The following is an 18,298-nucleotide window of genomic DNA, read 5'->3' as shown; positions in this document are numbered from 1 at the left end:
ATGCGAGGTTATCCACTTTGGTGGCAAAAACAGGAAGGCAGATTATTATCTGAATGGCAATAGATTGGGAAAAGGGGAAGTGCAACGAGACCTGGGGGTCCTTGTGCACCAGTCGCTGAAGGTAAGCATGCAGGTGCAGCAGGCGGTTAAGAAGGCAAATGGTATGCTGGCCTTCATAGCGAGAGGATTCGAGTACAGGAGCAAGGATGTCTTGCTGCAGTTGTACAGGGCCTTGGTGAGACCACACCTTGAGTATTGTGTGCAGTTTTGGTCGCCTTATCTGAGGAAGGATGTTCTTGCCATGGAGGAAGTGCAGTGAAGATTCACCAGACTGATAACTGGGATGGCAGGAATGACGTATGAGGAGAGATTGGGTCTATTGGGCTTATATTCGCTGGAGTTTAGAAGAATGAGAGGGGATCTCATTGAAACTTATAAAATTCTAACAGGACTAGACAGACTAGATGCTGGAAGGATGTTCCCGATGGCGGGGGAGTGCAGAACCAGGGGTCAGAGTCTAAGGATAATGGGTAAGCCATTTAGGACAGAGATGAGGGGGAATTTCTTCACCCGAGAGCGGTGTACCTGTGGAATTCTCTACCACAAAAGGCAGTTGAGGCCAATTCATTAAATATATTTAAGAAGGAGTTAGATATATTTCTTAAGGCTAAAGGGATCAAGGTATATGGGGAGAAAGCAAGGACAGGGTACTGAATTTGGATGATCAGCCATGATCTCATTAAATGGCAGAACAGGCTCGAGGGGCTGAATGGCCTACTCCTGCTCCTATCTTCTATGTTTCTATGTTTCTATAATCATCGGTTTTAGTATCTAATAATAAATAAATGCACCATCTGTTGTTTGACTCTGCATTAAATCTACTCACCTTCATTTTACCATTTCTTATGGCAGCACCATCCTCAGCTAATCGGAGTACATACAGATCCATGTTGTATTCACGCCCACCACGAAGACTGAATCCAAAACCCTTTGGTCCCTTATCCAACTCCACAGTGTACAGGTCATGTTCCTTTAAGATACAAATCACATTGAACAATGATTGCGGTAAATTAAAGAGAACATTCACAACAACAAACGCTCAGCAAATGGGCACCGCTCACAAAAATCCCTTTGATAACATGCCTAATTGCTTTTACAAAGGGGCAATCCTGGCCTGGGAGAATTTTGCAGATTAACACCATCAAGGTGTTGCGACCCAGTAACACCTCCCTGTCCTAGGCAACTGGAAATTCCCATAAATGGGAAAGACTCGACGTATCCGGGTCTCCTCAGTTTGCTCGGGGGTTTGCCGATTTTCTGCCTTAGTAGAACCTCCATGAAATTTTGTAGCCAGTAATTAATTTTTTTTGCTCTCTGTTCTCCATTGGTTTTTCCAGTCAAGCTATCTTCCTGCCCAGACAACTAACTGAAACCAAAAGCAGGGACTTTTATCCCAGAACAAATTTTAAACATGATTTTCTTCTACAGATAGGAATCTCTTTGATATCTTGGAGATCAACTAGAATTATTCACTCCTACAGATATAAATCTTCTCTATTTGAACACCACTCTCACTCCCTTTCTTTTGTCCAACTGCATAATCCATACTGCATTGAAAAAACTATGTCTGCACACAATTCTTAGAAGTTTATAATGGAAAAAGTTGTTATATGTCCACATTTACAGTGGAAACTGCCTATGTGAACTTGTCACATTGTAATTGCACCCTCCCGCCTGTGCTGGAACTGTAGTACCGAAGTTAGGTATCTCCCAACTCCTCAGCCTGTACTGCAGAAAAACTCATATGTTCCAACCAACTCAACTTTCCAAATTGCCATATGTTTTGTAAAAGTATTATATATAAAGACAGGGCAGAATGTATGGCTCTAAAATGGTCGAATCATTCTCCGCTCTCTAATCCGAAGACTACACTGGGTGTTGACTCCTTGCGTGCAATGCCATGATCAGTTAAATTTTATTAATAACAAGACATGGTTACCTGGTTCAGCTGCCATTCTGATTACTCGGCTTTGTCTATCCAATAAGCTACCTTACTGGGCTCAGCTATTCTCAACTTCCACAGTTTAGTTAAGTGCAGGTTTTACTTGCCACTGGAGACCTGTAGTAAGTAAACTTAACACCACACAAAAATGTAATTTTTGGCTTAGTAAGAGATCTCTTTTTATTGCCTCATATTATGAGATCAGGAAGTACTACTCCTGTTCCTCAGTGAATAGCAGCTGCTAGCCATAAACAATGGGGTAGCTAAATATGTAGCTAAATGGGGTAGCTAAACCTCTGCCCCTATCTTTTTTCCCATTTTTTTTCTCTCTCTCACATGGCAGCTGTCGATCATTCTGCCATCACCATTCACACTTCATCTAGAGCCATTTTTTGTTTCTTAACTTGTCCCATTACCATCTCCTTTTGCCTTGCACCATCATCCCTTTTGTCTCTTAATCTCTCCTGTCTTTGATCCTATCACAGACCTTCCCTTTTGTTCTTTCCTCCCCACCCCCTTTCCCAGCCCCTACATTTGCGTAAAATCGGTTCCATCTCCAGCTTTTTCCAGTTCTGACGAAGGGTCATCGACCTGAAACGTTAACTCTGTTTCTCTCTCCACAGATGCTGCCTGACCTGCTGAGTATTTCCAGCATTTTCTGTTTTTATTTTAGCTAAAGATGTTTTTTCCTTGTGTCCTCTTTTAGGTTAGAGAGGCTCTTAGTTTTTACATTTCCATCACAAGGGATATCAGTTGCTAGATCAGGTAGTCTGGTGGCTCTTTCTTGGACTCTGCTGCTTCTAGAGAAGCTCTCTCTCACCCAGAACTCCTTTATTCCTGTGTTTTGCTCTTATCCTTCTCCATAGCTGTGACCTTCTCTCTTGGATATTCATCAAATTGTGGACTACCTTTCGAGTCAGTAAGTTGGAGTGAAAATTCTCTTTTAAATTAAATGGAGAACACTTTTTTTCCTCCATCATAAATGACTTCCAATGCAGTTACATTCCAGAAATAATATGTAACAAAACTAGATCTTCCAGTGTTTTCATTAGTGTGTCTTTAATTATAGAGAAAAACAGGTAATTCTTTTGTTTAAAATTAAGAATTGCTCTCCCCTCCCATTATGTTCAAGCTATTTCACAGCAGTGGTATGTACTCTTGCATAATATCTGTCTTTGTTCAAAACCTACTAATACAGTACTAAGTTTGACACTTGGTGTCCTGTCAGTATTGATCCTTGCTTTGGAGATCTTTTCTGTCAAAGAGACAGTAAATTGTTTGCATAGGTGATGCAGTATAGTGAGTATGGTGGTGGTGACATATATTTAATCCCCGTGCTTCTAAGTTTCTGATTTCGCCTGTGGAGAGTCACCGAGTCCAGGCAAGGCACCTGCCCAGAGAGTACAGGGGAAAACAAAATGAAAGGAAAGTCACATGCATAACAACCAGATCAGATCTCACGAGCAGACAGAGAGCCACAGAATGTGTATGGTGTGTGGCCCAGGAATATGGGGTACGAATGGAGTGGAGAGTTGCAGGCTTCTTCACTTCATTCAAACAAATAAATTCAATGCACCACAATTCTTAATAAAAGTATTTTTTTACATTAAGTTAATTAATCATGAAGTGATTCCCTAATGCAGCGAGTTCATCTCCCTCCAGGACAGCTGAACTGACAGGCTCACTGTAATTTCTATCTCTTTAGATGTGTGAGGGATGTGCTCACATTGCAGCTGCAGTCTGCTTAGGCCACCCACCTGTAAAATGGTGCTCCTGGAGCATTCTACTCTGCTTTTAATTAACATCAAACATTTCTATTTGGCAGACGCAATACAATAGCTTCTGCCATGAGCAATCTCAAATTAAGTAATGCAGCTTTTTCAAAAGTAAAATCTTGAGTATGCTAAACTATTAAAAAAATTACAAGCCATGATTCATACATTAGGAAAGCTACTTAAATCTTTCACTTTTATATATTGCATCACATTTCAACAAGGTTAACATTGTAATTAAAGACACGCTAATAAAATATCTGTTATCAGAATGAAATCTCAGAAACAAGAATGCATTAATTCTTTTCAATTAATATTCTCCAAATTGTTGGATGCCAGTCAAGTGTAGACATTAAACCCATTTAGCTACTTTTCTCTGTAAAGGATGAACTGCTAGCTGTTACCTAGCTACGTGACGGAGAACGTTTTGAATACGCAGCCTTATAAAAGCAGACCCAAGGCCTGAGCTCAAGTCAGTATTAGTTGTTGTGAATTTAAAACTAAAGTCTTGAAGATCCAGGGGCCACCATTCCTGTGGTTATGCCGGGATTGTGCCCATCAGTGCCCTCCCGCGTTTGTGGAATCAGCAGACGGGCACCTAACTGGCATGGGGCCAGTGGGCCCACGCAGCACTACAGGTGCCTCGACTGTGCCCGCCTGCGCCGTTCAATTGGAATGTCCAGCACCTGGATTTTTTTGTGACGGAGGTTGCCTAGGACCACCCAGCACCAGCGATAATACCTTCGGCCCCCTCCCTCCCACCCCGAGTAAGGGGCCAATCCTGATGACCTTAAAAAAATTAATATGGCAGTTACACGAGTTAGACAGATTTTCTGATCTGACACCCACCTCCACCCTCACAGCGAGATGTTATACCAGTCATCTGGAGGCTGGTACTCTCAGTGGTATAGACATGCCTCCCACAGGATAATGAAGTTTAAAAAATTTGGCTCGTCATTGCATATAAAAAAATCAAATTGATTGAAAAATCAATTTAGTCAAAACTGTACTTTAAACCCAGTTACTCCTTATGTAAATTACATTTTTTTTTGATTCAGACTCGGAATACTGCTTGCCTTTGTTACTCCATGGTCCAGTTTCCTGTCCTGTGGTGTGGTTCCACCACAAACAATTTTCACCAGATGAAGAAAATATTTTATTAAATCGTTTACCTATAAAAGATCTTGACAGTCATTTCCGTGATGATAGTAAGTAGATCAGAGTTTCTTTATTAATTTGATGGAACCCCCTTGAGATAGCAGACATATATGTGCAAAGTAGGGGATAATAAACATTTGCTAATCTAGGCCTATTCCTATTATCCAGGTTTGGAGGTACAGGAAACTTTGTGTTATCCGGAGGCGAACCGTCCCGCAAACTCGAGCCACCGGCAAAAATCAGGAGCCGTTTTTTATTCTTTTCGTTTCTTTTCTTTGCTTTTTTTGAACAGTCAAGCTCTGCAACATCTGTAGCTAAGCAACAGCTTCAGCTAGAGACGCTAGCCGACTGTTTAGAGGCTGTTGCTAAGCAACAGGGTTTGTTGATTCATACGGAGATGAAAATCTCCGTATGTTTCAACATTAGCTCTGGAGTGTCCGGCAGTTTTGAGGGAACGGCAGTAGCTCGGTCCCGGATAGCACAAAGTTTCCTGTAGTAAGGGATCAGAAATGTTGATAATCTTCTCCTATACAGTCAGCATTGGCAGGCAACTCGGCAATAAGGAGCATCACAGCTACATCTAATCCAGTTCCCACCCAATTTCCATGCATCTCCACCAGGGGTCACTTGATAGTCATCAGGAATGGGAACTCACTTAATTTTCTCCTCTCCACGCAGATACATAAGGCCAATTGTAACATCTCTACTGAGATATGTAATGAGATTTACTACTAGCTCAGCATAGGCAAAGGAAAAAACCTGGGATCTTCTTGTTTCATACTGGACAGTGTATCTGCTAAATGAGGTATCAGAGGTTGGATTTTTTTGGTTAAATCTGCAGGGTAATCAGTTTTCTCTAATAAAGTTTTATATAGTCCTCTGGCACCATTCCCGTTTCTAAGGTGGTTGGCCCTCTGGAACCACCCTCCTTAGAAATGGTGTGTGGGGGGGGGGGGCGATGCCAGAGGACTGGAGAACTGCAAATGTTACACCCTTGTTCAAAAAAGGGTGCAAGGATAAACCCAGCAGCTACAGACCAGTCAGTTTAATCTTGGTAGTGGAGAAGTTTTTAGAAACAATTATCAGGGACAAAATTAAGAGTCACTTGGACAAGTGTGGATTAATTAAGGAAAGCCAGCACGGATGTGTTAAAGGCAAATCGTGTTTAACCAACTTGATCGATTTTTTTTGATGAGGTAACAGAGAGGGTTGATGAGGGCAATGCGGTTGACATGGCGTACATGGATTTCCAAAAGGCGTTCAACAAAGTGCCACATAGTAGGCTTGCCAGCAAAGTTGGAGCCCAATGGAATTAAAGGGACCGTGGCAGCATGGATACGAAATTGGCTAAGTGACAGGAAACACATAGTGGTGAATGGTTGTTTTTCGAAACTGGAGCAAGGTATACAGTGGTGTTACCCAGGGGTCAGTTCTAGGACCACTGCTTTTCTTGATATATATTAATAACTTGGATGTGGGTGTACAGGGCACAATTTCAAAATCTGCAGATGACACAAAACTTGGAAGTATACTGAACAGTGAGGAGGATAGTGATAGCCTTCAGGAGGACATAGACAGGCTGGTGGAATGGGCGGACACGTGGCAGATGAAATTTAACGCAGAAAAGTGCGAAGTGATACATTTTGGCAGAAAGAATGAGGAGAGGAAATATAAACTAAAGCGTACAATCCTAAAGGGGTATATGTGCACAAATCGTTGAAGGTGGCAGGGCAGGTTGAGAAAGCAGTTGAAAACGCTTACGGGATCCTGGGCTTCATGAATAGAGATATAGAGCAGAAAAGTGTGGAAATTATGATGAAGCTGTATAAAACACTGGTTCGGCCTCAACTGGAGTATTGTGTCCAATTCTGGGCACCACACTTTAGGAAGGATGTGAAGATCTTGGAGAGGGTGCAGAAAAGATTTACAAGAATGATTCCAGGGATGAGGGACTTCAGTTATGTGGATAGACTGGAGAAGCTGGGGTTGTTCTCCTTGGAGCAGAGAAGAATGAGAGGAGATTTGACAGAGATGTTCAAAATCATGAGGGGTCTGGACAGAGCAGATAGAGAGAAACTGTTCCCATTGGCAGAAAGGTCGAGAACCAGAGGACACAGATTCAAAGTGATTGGCAAAAGAACCAAAGATGACATGAGGGAAAACTTTTTTACGCAGCGAGTGGTTAGGATCTGAAATGCACTGCCTGAAAGGGTGGTGGAGGCAGACTCGATCACGGCTTTCTAAAGGGAGTTGGCGAAGTTCCTGAAGGAAAAAAAATTGCAGGGCTACGGGGAAAGGGCAGGGGAGTGGGACTAGCTGAAGTGCTCTTGCAGAGAGCTGGCGTGGGCTAGACGGGCCGAATGGCCTTCTTCCATGCTGTAACCATTCTATGACTCTATAGTTATGTTATTAATTTGTAACAAAAAACATCATCCCTGAGAAAATATTTTCATTCAACTTTCTCCCCCAACACTAAATGACACAGACCCGCGCTGGCCTATGATTCCATGGTGACTGCAGTCTCTTTTTGAAATGGCCATTCTTTGTTTGCGAGTCTAGACATTGTTGGCAGCCTATTTGACCATTGAGGGTATCACAGCTGAGCCTGATTTAGACACCATCTGACATCCACACAAATGTATTTTCCAATAATTTGGGACGGGGTGGGGGGGGGAGAATTTTTCCTTTTCTAACCCAGAGATGTTCACATTAATACCGGCCCTACTACTGCTCTGGCTGTGATCAACACAAACCACGAACTGATCATGAGATACTTTGTCCTGAAGAATTTAATGGAATATTACACAGTGCCTTTAGCCACTAGGCCCTCAAGGGAGTGTTGAAAAAATACATTAATGGCTATTTGCAATGGGTTCATTAATATCAGGAAACTATCAGGAAAGGCTGAAAAGGATGGGGTTACTTTCTCTAGAAAAGAAAAGACTGAGAGGTGACCTGAAACAGGTCTTTAAAATTATGAATCTGCAGGGTAATCAGTGAAGGAGTTTAATAGGGTCAATCCAATAAGCAATTCAGGGAAAACTTCGTTACACAGACAGCGGTGAGAATGTAGAACTTGCTACCACATTGAGTGGTTGAGGCGAACAGCATAGATCCATTTAAGGGGGTGCTAGATAAGTACATGAGGGAGAAAGGAATAAAAAGATATTGGGGAGAAATTGGGTGAGTAGCGCCACCTGTTAGCGCCTAAAGAGGCAGTCAGTGGCTGTAGCGCCACTGGCTGCGTCTCCGGCGATATTCAGTAGGGGCGCTAATGGTGGCGTTAGGCATTTGCGCTGCGCCGCCACCGATGACGTCATCGGTGTGCGCAGCGTCCCGTTCGCGATATTTGGTAGCGAACGCCGCAGTTGCGCCGCTCGCTACCCGCGCCCGGTTCACGGGCCTTACTGTGCCGGCAGCGGCGCAAGTTAAGGTGGAGGTGCGGGGCGGCCGCCTGCCAGCACCCCCACCCCCCCGCGGCATTGCCGCTGTTTCCCGAGAGCCCGGCACTTCTCCTTGGTGCCGGGCTCATTTGCCGGCACTCGCGAGCGGGGATCACGCTGTTGCAGGCACCTCCCCCTTAACAGTGGCATAGTGGTTAGCACTGTTGCCTCACAGCGCCAGGGACCCGGGTTCGAATCCGGCCTCGGGCGACTGTCTGTGTGGAGTTTGCACATTCTCCCCGTGTTTGCGTGGGTTTACTCCGGGTGCTCCGGTTTCCTCCCACAGTCCAAAGATGTGCAGGTTAGGTTGATTGGCTATGATAAATTGACCCTTAGTGTTGGGGGGATTAAATACGTGGGGTTACGGGGATAGGGTGGGATATGTGTTGGTGTAGGGGTTACGGGGATCGGGTGGGATATGTGTCGGTGCAGGCTCGATGGGCTGAAATGGCCTCTATCTGCACTGTGGGGTTCCTGTGATTCTGTGATACCGCAGCGCTGCGATAATCAGTTTCAGCGCCCTAAGAGGGACACGGAGCGCCTCAAGCCTCGCCCCGTCTCCCTCGAGGGGCACTGAAACTGAATTTCTGGCGATCGGTATCACTCCGATCGCTGCGCTAAATCCTGCGCTCAGGCGACTTTTGCGCCCCAACCCAATTTCTAGGCCATAGAGTCATAATGACACAGGAGGCCGCCATTTGGCCCATCGAGTCCATGCCGGCTCTCTGTAAAGCAATCCAGTCAGTCCCATTCCCTCGCTCTATCCCCGTAGCCCTGCAAATTTATTTCCCTCAAGTGCCTCCAGTCTCCCCTTGAAAACATTGAGTGTCTCCGCTTCCACCACTTCCATCAGCAGCGAGTTCCAGGTCACCACCACTTGCTGCGTAAAACCTTTTTCCTCACATCCCCCCGTATCTCTTGCCCAAACCCTTAAATCAGTGTCCCCCTAGTCCTTGTACCATCAACTAGTGGGAACAGCCTTTCCCCGTCTAGCCTATCCAAACCTGTCATAATCTTGTACACCTCTATCAAATCACCCCTCAACCTCCTTTGCTCTAATGAAAACAAATCCAGCTTCTCTAACCTGTCCTTGTAGCTAAGATCCCCCATCCCTGGAACCATTCTGGTAAATCTCCTCTGCACCCTCTCAAGGGCCTTCACATCCTTCCTAAAGTGTGGTGACCAGAACTGGATGCAATACTCCAGTTGTGGCCTAACCAGCGCTTTATAAGGTAGGGTGAGATGAAGTAGGGTGGGAGCAGGTTCGTGTGGCGCGTAAACAGTGGCATGGACCTGTTGGGCCGAATGGCCTGTTTCTGTCCTGTAAAATTCTATGTAAGTCTTGCATCATTAACTTATAAGACAAAATAAAAACTCAGCCAGAACATTGTAGAAAATAAGTGCACTTTTTTGTTTCTCAATGAAACTGCTATCACTGTACTACATGATTTATGACCATCTTGTTTTAGCAATGATGTTGGTATTTCTTATTATATACTGACTTTCAACAAATTTTGAAAAGTGCAGAGATACAAAGGCTTTCATCCTATGCATTTATTTCATTAAGCACTTCAATTGCAATAATAGCACATCAATACACCTAATCTTAAAGATTGCAGGTTCAAATCCTCCTTACAGTGTGTTTGGATTAAAAGTCACAGGCCTAGAAATTGAGTTTGCGCTGCGCCAGGGCTTTAGCGCCGGAAGTTAGCGCCGGCGCTAAGTCCCTTTGCGTGCGCCAAAAATTCAGTAGCGCCGCGCCCAAACGGCTGCCGGCGCTACTGAAGGGTTTTAGCGCCTGAAAACTGGCGCAACGCGCCGCATTGCGGCGCTATTCCGGCGCTGCGGCCCCCGCTGCGGTGCGGCAGGCTCGGGAAGTGCAGGCCTCCTCCTTCCGTTAAGGAGGAGCTGCCTGCACCCGGCCGCGGCCCGCGCAAATCTCGTCAAAAATGAGCCCGGCACCTCAGACAAGTGCCGGGCTTGCATCTGTTCCGGGTGGGGGGGGGGGGGGGAAGAAGTCCGGGGAGGGAGCTGCGGGCAGGCGGCCGGCGGGAAAGCGGCCGGCCGCCGCGGGGCCTTTAATGCGCCGGCGCAAACACATGTTGGACTCTGTTGCCAGAGTCTTAGTTGCGGCTGCCATGGGCGAGGCGGCCGCAACTGAATTTCGGCGCTGGGGCCCGTCGGCATGGCAACCGGGACGCTGCGCACACCGATGACGTCATCGGTGCCGGCGCAGCGCTACCGGTGCAACGCCGCTTTAGGGCCCCAGGGAATTTTTCAACTGGCCATAACTCTGGCGCTAGTCCCTCTAGCGCCTCAAAAGCGGCGCTAAGGCTAGTGAATTTCTAGGCCACACTCTAGTAAGTAGTTTAAACCAGCTGCTATTAGCTAACCTCTTTTATTCAGGAAATAATTGTTGAGGCCAAAAAGTAATGCTCAGAAGCCACCTTATCTACATTACCTAAACACTGAAGAATCAAGGTACAGTAACATGTTGGTTGAATAACATATTGGTACTCCAATGTGCTGTGCTACATGGTGGTAAAAAGTTGGTCTTGCATCAAGAGTTTTCAATCTCTAACGTCCACCAATGCGGAGGCAGGTGTGAAGCAGGCAGCGGATGTCGAGCAGAAGGCCAACATTCCCCCACAGAGAGCAAATTAACCCAGTCCACTTTAGTACCTCCTGGTTGTAAGTTCAAAAGTGGTATTGGCCAAGTACCCTCTCTGCTGATTAAATAGCGTGTGGGCGACAATAAAATTACATTCGAGCTTTAAAATTAGTAATTTCCCCCACTCAAACCCTTTTACTCATCTCAGCAAGTGCTAGGTTTAGGATCACAGCAGTGAACATAATGTTGAGTGGTGTTCCCATCTTGTAAATGGCCCTGATCTAATGGCGCTATTCCAGGTACTGCATCTATTTCCAGTACTTAAACCCAGGACTTTCACTTACCGGAGCCGATTTATATTCAAACGATACTTCTGGCTTTGGTTTTGTGTTATTCCTTCAAACAAAATGGAAAAAAAAATACAGGTGAGCTTTTCTTCTTGTTTTTAAGTAATTTACTGGGCTAAAATGCTACAATAGAAATCAGTTGTTGAACAGTAATTTTACAGAATAACGTAAAATCAAACTGTAAGTGCTTATGCATTAACACAACAACTTTTTTCCAAGTTTTATCCTTTTTTATCCCCCACCCCTCTCCTAAGTGTACTGACAGATGTTGGGGGTCAGTTCTATAATCATTGGCAGCCTTGTGGTAAGTCGCCCAAATCCCCATCCTTCACAAGCAACCCTAGATATTGCCTGTTGGCAGGCGGTTTGTTTGCCTTCAGCGCGGGAGGGAATTCCTCCAGCTGATAACTTCATCAAAACAAATCGACTTCCCATTTTATACTCACAATAACCTTTTTTGAGGGTCTATTTAGTGGCAGGAAGAAGTTTAACCCGCATGTCTGTGCACAAGCAGAGGGCACTGGATAGTGATCAGGATGTGGAACTGGACTGATTTTCCTTTGTCCTAACCCAGAAACTAATGGAGTGCTTCCAAACATAGCTACACCATGGAAACCACGGGACTATAAGCAAATTTCTTACCGTCCTTCCTGTGGTGGCTGCTGGGGGGTATGAGTGGTTGTAATTGTTGCAATCTTTTCTGCATTTGTTAGCAAGGATGGGTTGGAGGATTCTGAAAGAAAGAAAAATGAGTAAGATGTTATACTGGTCATATTAATATTTTACACATCTTCCAAACAGATGCAAGATCATTATAATTATACAGGATAGATTATTAAAAAGTTCAAAGAGAAACATTTCTTCATTGTTATCATTTCACAAGTACCAGAAACATAGCTTCACTTACACTGACAATTCTTGGATACCTAATAATTTTTTAAAATACAACTTTTAAATTATAATAATTTGTTATACAAATATATAGGTTATTCCTAATTCTTAAGCAGACTGACGCTCACAAGTTGAGAGTTTAACTATATGAATTTTGACTGAACCAGGAATGAACAATGTTTTACTGTATGATTACGTAGCACTGGTGGTTATCTACATATTTACTGTGTTTATTCTAGACTGATAAGGACATGGCATCTGATTATGCAGATTTTACCATAAAGGAATGTGGATTACAAAAAAAACTAGGAAAAAACTCCTTAATGTCATGTAATAAAAACAAAATTTGACTTGTTCGTCATCATAACACTAGTGGGTTGAATTATAAATGCACTGAATCAAGAAATGTGACCCCTGAAACATCAGTAAAGATCCCGGCATCCCATATAATAAAAAGTAAATTGATCGAAAAGCGGTGGCCTTGGGCATGGGATAACGATGTAAATTTTACAATATATGACAGCAGAAGGCCATGAGGGAAGCTATGGACAGAAAATTGCATGAGCTGCAAATCAGGTGCATGGGCCCCCAGGCCCAAATTCCCAATGAGCTCTCCAGTCACACAAAACTGTGCTGGGAATGCCAAATCATAAAAGTTACCGCATCACTTCACTAATGTATAGTATTAAACTGATGTGGCCAGAAACTCGTGGGACTTCTTAAATTACATTCCAAAAATCAATTCCTTTGAATGCAACAAAACTAAGTAAATTATTAAAATAAAAATACACCACAAATTTAAGCAAGAGAATTACTTAAGTAAAAATAGCAATTAGCAACACGTAACCAAAGTGTTATTACTTGTCTCATCTCTGTAAAAGTGGGAAGGCTGTTAACTCACCATCACCGGGAATGATGCGCAAGGTTACGGTGTTTCCAGCCTCCTTGATCAAGTTGACAATATCCGAGTGGGACTTGTTGGTAATCGAGCATCCATTAACGGCCAAAATACGGTCTCCAACTTTAAGCTGGCCACAACGGTCTGCAGGGCTTCCTTCGATTATCCGACCTATTTTGTGAGGCATGGCTACACATGCATTGCCTGGTTTTGTACAAGTTTTAATTGGGAAGGTGGTAAAGGTGAACCATTAGGAGAGGAGGACAGGGAGACAGAAGGTCAGGGGTTAATTCACTGTGCCACCAAGCAAAATTAATGATGGAATGCATTACATCCCATGGTTGATGATCAAAACATTGGCAATCAGTTCTACTTATTGCAGCTGTGAAGTGGTAATGTGTAGCTCCTGCTTTAGCTAGTTCAAAAACATTTTTTAGGTGTCAATAGTCAAATATAATTTCCAGCAAGTATCATAGGGTCTTCAGAGGGTGCATACAGTTCCTACTGCTCAAGTACAGGGTCTGTTCCCTTCTTTAATAAAATAATTCCAGCGCATTACGCCAATGGACACTTGGGACAAGGCTCTAGCAAGTAAATGCCAACTGGAAGTGGCAGTACCTACTGCAAGAAGCGGGCACTCTACTGAGATCCATTATCTCAGACAACATATAATCTTCCCAGATTTCAAAAAGTTAAAATCAAAAAAGTTCATGCAAGTCAACATGTAACGTTTTAAGCTTTGAGTAGCGTGGGCAGTAAAAGGAAAAATGGAATAATATATTTTGTGACATATTCTGAGACCTTTAATTTAGTTAACAAAGTATTTATTATACACTAAAATATCTGTTCACAAATACAAAAATGCCTGTTTTTTTAATAGGGAAAGTGTAAATTTGATTCATGTACCTTTAAAACCTTTGGAGATGATGCCTTAAGTGAAGGCCCCATGAACGAGGAGACGTACATTTAACTGGGTATATTCAGGCATCTGTTTTCATCCAGATTAATTAACACAAAGGAGAACGGTGTATCAGCATGCATTACACATGAAAACACAAGGGGATAAGGTACTGTGAAACCTCCAAAAGGTTGAAGGTGAAACCCTGGTACGGACTCATTCCTTTAGGATGTCATAATTCTAATGCAACATCTGAATGCAAATCAATGATTGCGGTTAGCTATCGCAGTTTCTGGTGTTTGCCTCCTGTATCCATCGTGCCAACATTACACTTGAGGAGCTTTATCGTGTGGAGTTGTGTTTAAATTTCGTATTTTGCCAATGTTCTGTTCTTTCTCATTGCAGAAAGGCAAGCAAACCTCAAACCCAGTGAGATCCATTTTGAACCAAGACGTTAGTTTCTACGCTACAGCTTTGATACTCAGAGAGAGGAAAAAAACTGCCACTGATTAAAAACTGTGAGCTGCAGAGTGTGACAGCAAGTAAACTGTGTGGATTCTTACGTGACCTCAAACTTAAAAAAAAAATTAAAAGCCAGGCTTGAATCAGCTACATTTAATCATTAGCAAAGAAAGCACACTCATTGTAACCCAAAGAATTGCCCAGTTAAGATGAACCACACAAATAGCAAGGCAAAGCAGAAAGCAGACATTTCATGCAGGGTTTTAGGAAAGTCCAACAACCATAATTAATTCACACACAATTAAGATATCCTATACGTTATACCGAGTTATTCTATAGATACAATTAATCTGTTGTTTGAAAACAAGTTTTTTTTTGTTCTTCCTCAAACAGGACACAACATTAAATATTTTCATTACATTGTTATTTTAATACAGAAGACAAACTATCAAAAAGAAATGATGTACTGACATTAAATAATTTCTGTGCTGTACAGGAAACTCTTTTTTATCCGGCACCGACGGGACTGACGTGGTGCCGGTTCATCAAAAATTCCAGATAACCGAGAGCTATAGTAAAAGATACGGAGAGCTGAGAGCTCCGTACAAAGCAACAAACCCTGTTGCTTAGCAACAGGTGCAGAACAATGGCCACAAGTTCCAAGCGTCTCTGTAGCTTAGCAACAGCTGCAGCCTCACCCTTGCACAGCAACAGATCGAGGAAGGCAAGTACAATATGAAGTAAAACTTACCTGAACCTACTCCTGAATTTTGCCGGTTAACCGAGATTTCCGGTTATTTAGGTGCCGGTAAATCGAGAGTTTCCTGTACTATGCAAACACAGCTCATCTGAATGATTGGATGAAAGAATGTGTTCACCATCTAAGTACTAGTTCAGAGAAATATGAACTCTCTAATAGTTTTGTTCACTGGAGAACAGGGACAACGTTTGCATCTTAAGATCAGTCATTTTGGTTTTGTTTTTTTATCTGAATGTGTGATTTAAAAAAAAAATAACTTACCAAAAGTAGTGCCTGCTTCTGGTCGACTGACTGAAGAGACAATAACAAAGCCAAAGCCTTCATTTTCTCCACGCCGTATCTCCACATCGTATGGCTGCACACCCCCTCCACCACCAACACCGCCAGTGCCACCACCACCGGCACTGCCGCTCCCAGAGCTCACCGTGTTCAAAGAGTTCTGACTGCCCTGTGGGGTGTGCTTTTCTTCAGTCAGGGAAACTGCTTGGTTGCTGCTGTGGTGTGACGAGACTGGAGAGGCAGGGACTTCGGTCTCGGGCTTTGGAATGGCTGCTGGGTTAAGAGTGAAACAATTGCATTTTTAAAACTGAAGAACTGCATCTTCATTTGAAAGGTCAGTAAAGTTGAAAGGGTTAAACAAAGAAAACATAGATGACTGATCCATGCTTAGTTAACATCAGCTGGGGCAGTAGTTGCACTTGAGAATCAGTCGCAGCAACCTCTGCCAGGGAAGGGGGTGAAAATCATCCAGGGTTCCCAATTTGTATCCAGTCAGTCCTACTGGAAAACCTGATCTGCGAAAGTTGGGCGAGGGCTTGATCAGTCTGTGGTTTGATGCCCCATACAGCCAATCAACCTGCAGACACTCACTGTCTAGGTTCACCCCTGAATCATGGCAACTTGGGAGGGTTGCCGCTGTCTGCGGAACCATTCCCCAGAAAGTGCCAGAACAATGAAAAATGGCATACATATTGTTTTCATTTTTATGAAGTTACTGGCAATAACAGCCTTGCTCTTCATTTAGTTAGGGAGGGGATAAAACACAATACAATTTAACCCTTCGCTGGCAGCAATCAGAAGGATTTCAGCTTGCAGTTATGAGTTCATTCAGCAATTAGCTGAGCCATATAGGCAAGGATTCCCAACCTGTGTTCAGTAAGTTACCCTCAGCCAGAGAGAAAGTGGGGGCATTATAATTAGCCTCAGTGCCTTGGATTAGGAAGAGGAGCATCAACCTAGATTACCACTCCTGAACACAATCAACAACAACATATGTATATGATATATATATATCTCTCTATCAACTTTAAAGTAGTAAAATGTCCCAAGGCGCTTCACAGAAGCATTATCTGACAAAATTTGAGACCAAGTCACAAAGGAGATATTAGGACAGGCTTGGTCACAAAATTAGGTTTTAAGGAGCGCCTGAAAGGAGGAAACAGAGGTAGCGAGGTGAGATTCCAGAATTTCGAGCCTAGACAGCTGAAGGCATGGCCAATAGAAAGGCAAAAGAAATCGGGGATGCACAAAAGGCCAGAATTGAAGGAATGTCTCGGAGAGTTGTAAAGCTGGAGGAAGTTACATAGATAGGAAGGGGCGTGGCCATGGAGGGATTTGAACTCAAGGATGAGAATTTTAAATCTGAGGTGTTGTTGGGCCTGGAACCAATGCACCTCAGAGAGCACAGGGGTGATGGATGAACGGGACTTGGTGTGAGTCAGGATACAGGCAGCAGAGCTTTGGATGAGCTGAAGTTTATAGAGGGTGAAAGATGGGAGGCTGGCCAGGAGAGCTTTGGAATAGTCGAGTCCGAATGCAACAAAAGCATGGATGAGGGTTTCAGCAGCAAATGTGTTGAGGCAGGGGCAGAGACAGGAGATGGTGGGAGTAGGCAGTCTTGATGATGCGGAGGCTATGGGGTCAGAAGCTCAGCTCAGGGTCAAATAAGACGCCAAGGTTGAGAACCTGGAGAACCCGCTGAAAGTGTGCAGATGAGAACACCAGGTGCAGTTGTGGTGCTACTCATGGTCAAATATCCCGACAACAAACAACTACCAACAAAACTTGTACATGATATAACCTTTCAACCATAGAGGGTTTCCAACTTGCTGTAAACTTTCAGATAGAAATTGAGAAGTCTGTGTACACAGAGATGATGAGATTTAGTAACTAAAAGCTAATTGATGGGAATAGCGGTGAGGCATTTATCACACGAGCAAGGTGGGCCTTGCACTTCATGAGTGATGACCATTACACAGTTTGGACTTTTTCCCCCAACACTTCAACGTATGTTCACAGTTAGAGGCCATTTCCATAAGCAATCAAATCGCTCGTGCACTGCCTCCTGTGCCCTTATGCGTGCCACGAATAGGATAGCAGGACTAACAAATTCAGCCCCCTCCAACAGAAACTATTCTGCTCTGCCCAAATTCAACACATCCTCCAGGACCTGGCTACATTCCAAAAGCTCGAATGTGAGCCAACGTCCCTGTGACTGTGCCTCCACTCCCCAACAAACCTCAAACACACTTCCATCTCCTGCATCACATGTGCCTCGCGGTCACAGGACAGCACAGTGTACAATTTGAAAACTGACAATTCTGAGCACATCACAAAGGCAACCTTTACCCAGGAAGAATATTAAAAAATCCCACCGTGTTGAAACACATTTGCTGGTGAGCAAAAAGTACTGTTGTTTTCATGTCCATGACAGGCTCAATGAGACCTTCTGACACACGCCAGACAGTGGGGTTTCTAACCTCTTAGAAAGCTGCCATAGTTCAGCATGTGAAGTGTACTTCCAAACAGAAAGTTGGCAGCACTCCGTGTCCTACCTCCCTGGAATTTCCAAGAACCTGCAGAACTCCTTTTGGCAGGAGCTGTTTCACAGGTTTTTTCATCAACACTGACATAAACTCATACATAGGCCATTTTCGAATGAACGCTGCAAGATGACTCACTGAGTGAATCATCCAGAAAGCTCATTTCAGGCCCTGCATTCACTCCAAGATGAGGCAGGGTGTTGGCAGATGTACAGCACAGAGAATAAAAGCAGG

The 18,298-nt window shown here is 43.8% G+C and overlaps 1 protein-coding gene across 8 annotated transcripts in view; it reads right to left on the bottom strand.

Moving 5' to 3' along the window:
- The window catches only part of magi1b (membrane associated guanylate kinase, WW and PDZ domain containing 1b), a 532,630-nt gene that overhangs the window by 28,286 nt on the left and 486,046 nt on the right, over window positions 1–18,298 (bottom strand). For 3 of the 8 annotated variants that reach the window (XM_086001489.1, XM_086001484.1, XM_086001488.1), the window contains 5 exons: window positions 15,504–15,794; window positions 13,126–13,326; window positions 11,976–12,066; window positions 11,331–11,382; window positions 887–1,030 (listed from right to left, as the gene is read on the bottom strand). In XM_086001489.1, the coding sequence (XP_085857615.1) occupies window positions 887–1,030; window positions 11,331–11,382; window positions 11,976–12,066; window positions 13,126–13,326; window positions 15,504–15,794 (779 nt within the window). The remainder of the gene's footprint in view (window positions 1–886; window positions 1,031–11,330; window positions 11,383–11,975; window positions 12,067–13,125; window positions 13,327–15,503; window positions 15,795–18,298) is intronic. The other 5 variants (XM_086001492.1, XM_086001485.1, XM_086001490.1 and 2 more) reach the window with 3 other exon arrangements.

Source organism: Somniosus microcephalus, chromosome 11 (genome assembly GCF_052327205.1).
Source record: "Somniosus microcephalus isolate GS21.2 chromosome 11, FLI_Smic_1.0, whole genome shotgun sequence".
NCBI classification, from domain to species: domain Eukaryota; kingdom Metazoa; phylum Chordata; class Chondrichthyes; order Squaliformes; family Somniosidae; genus Somniosus; species Somniosus microcephalus.
The sequence above is the reverse complement of the archived record's forward strand: the minus strand, read 5'-3'. Positions and strand labels throughout refer to the sequence as shown.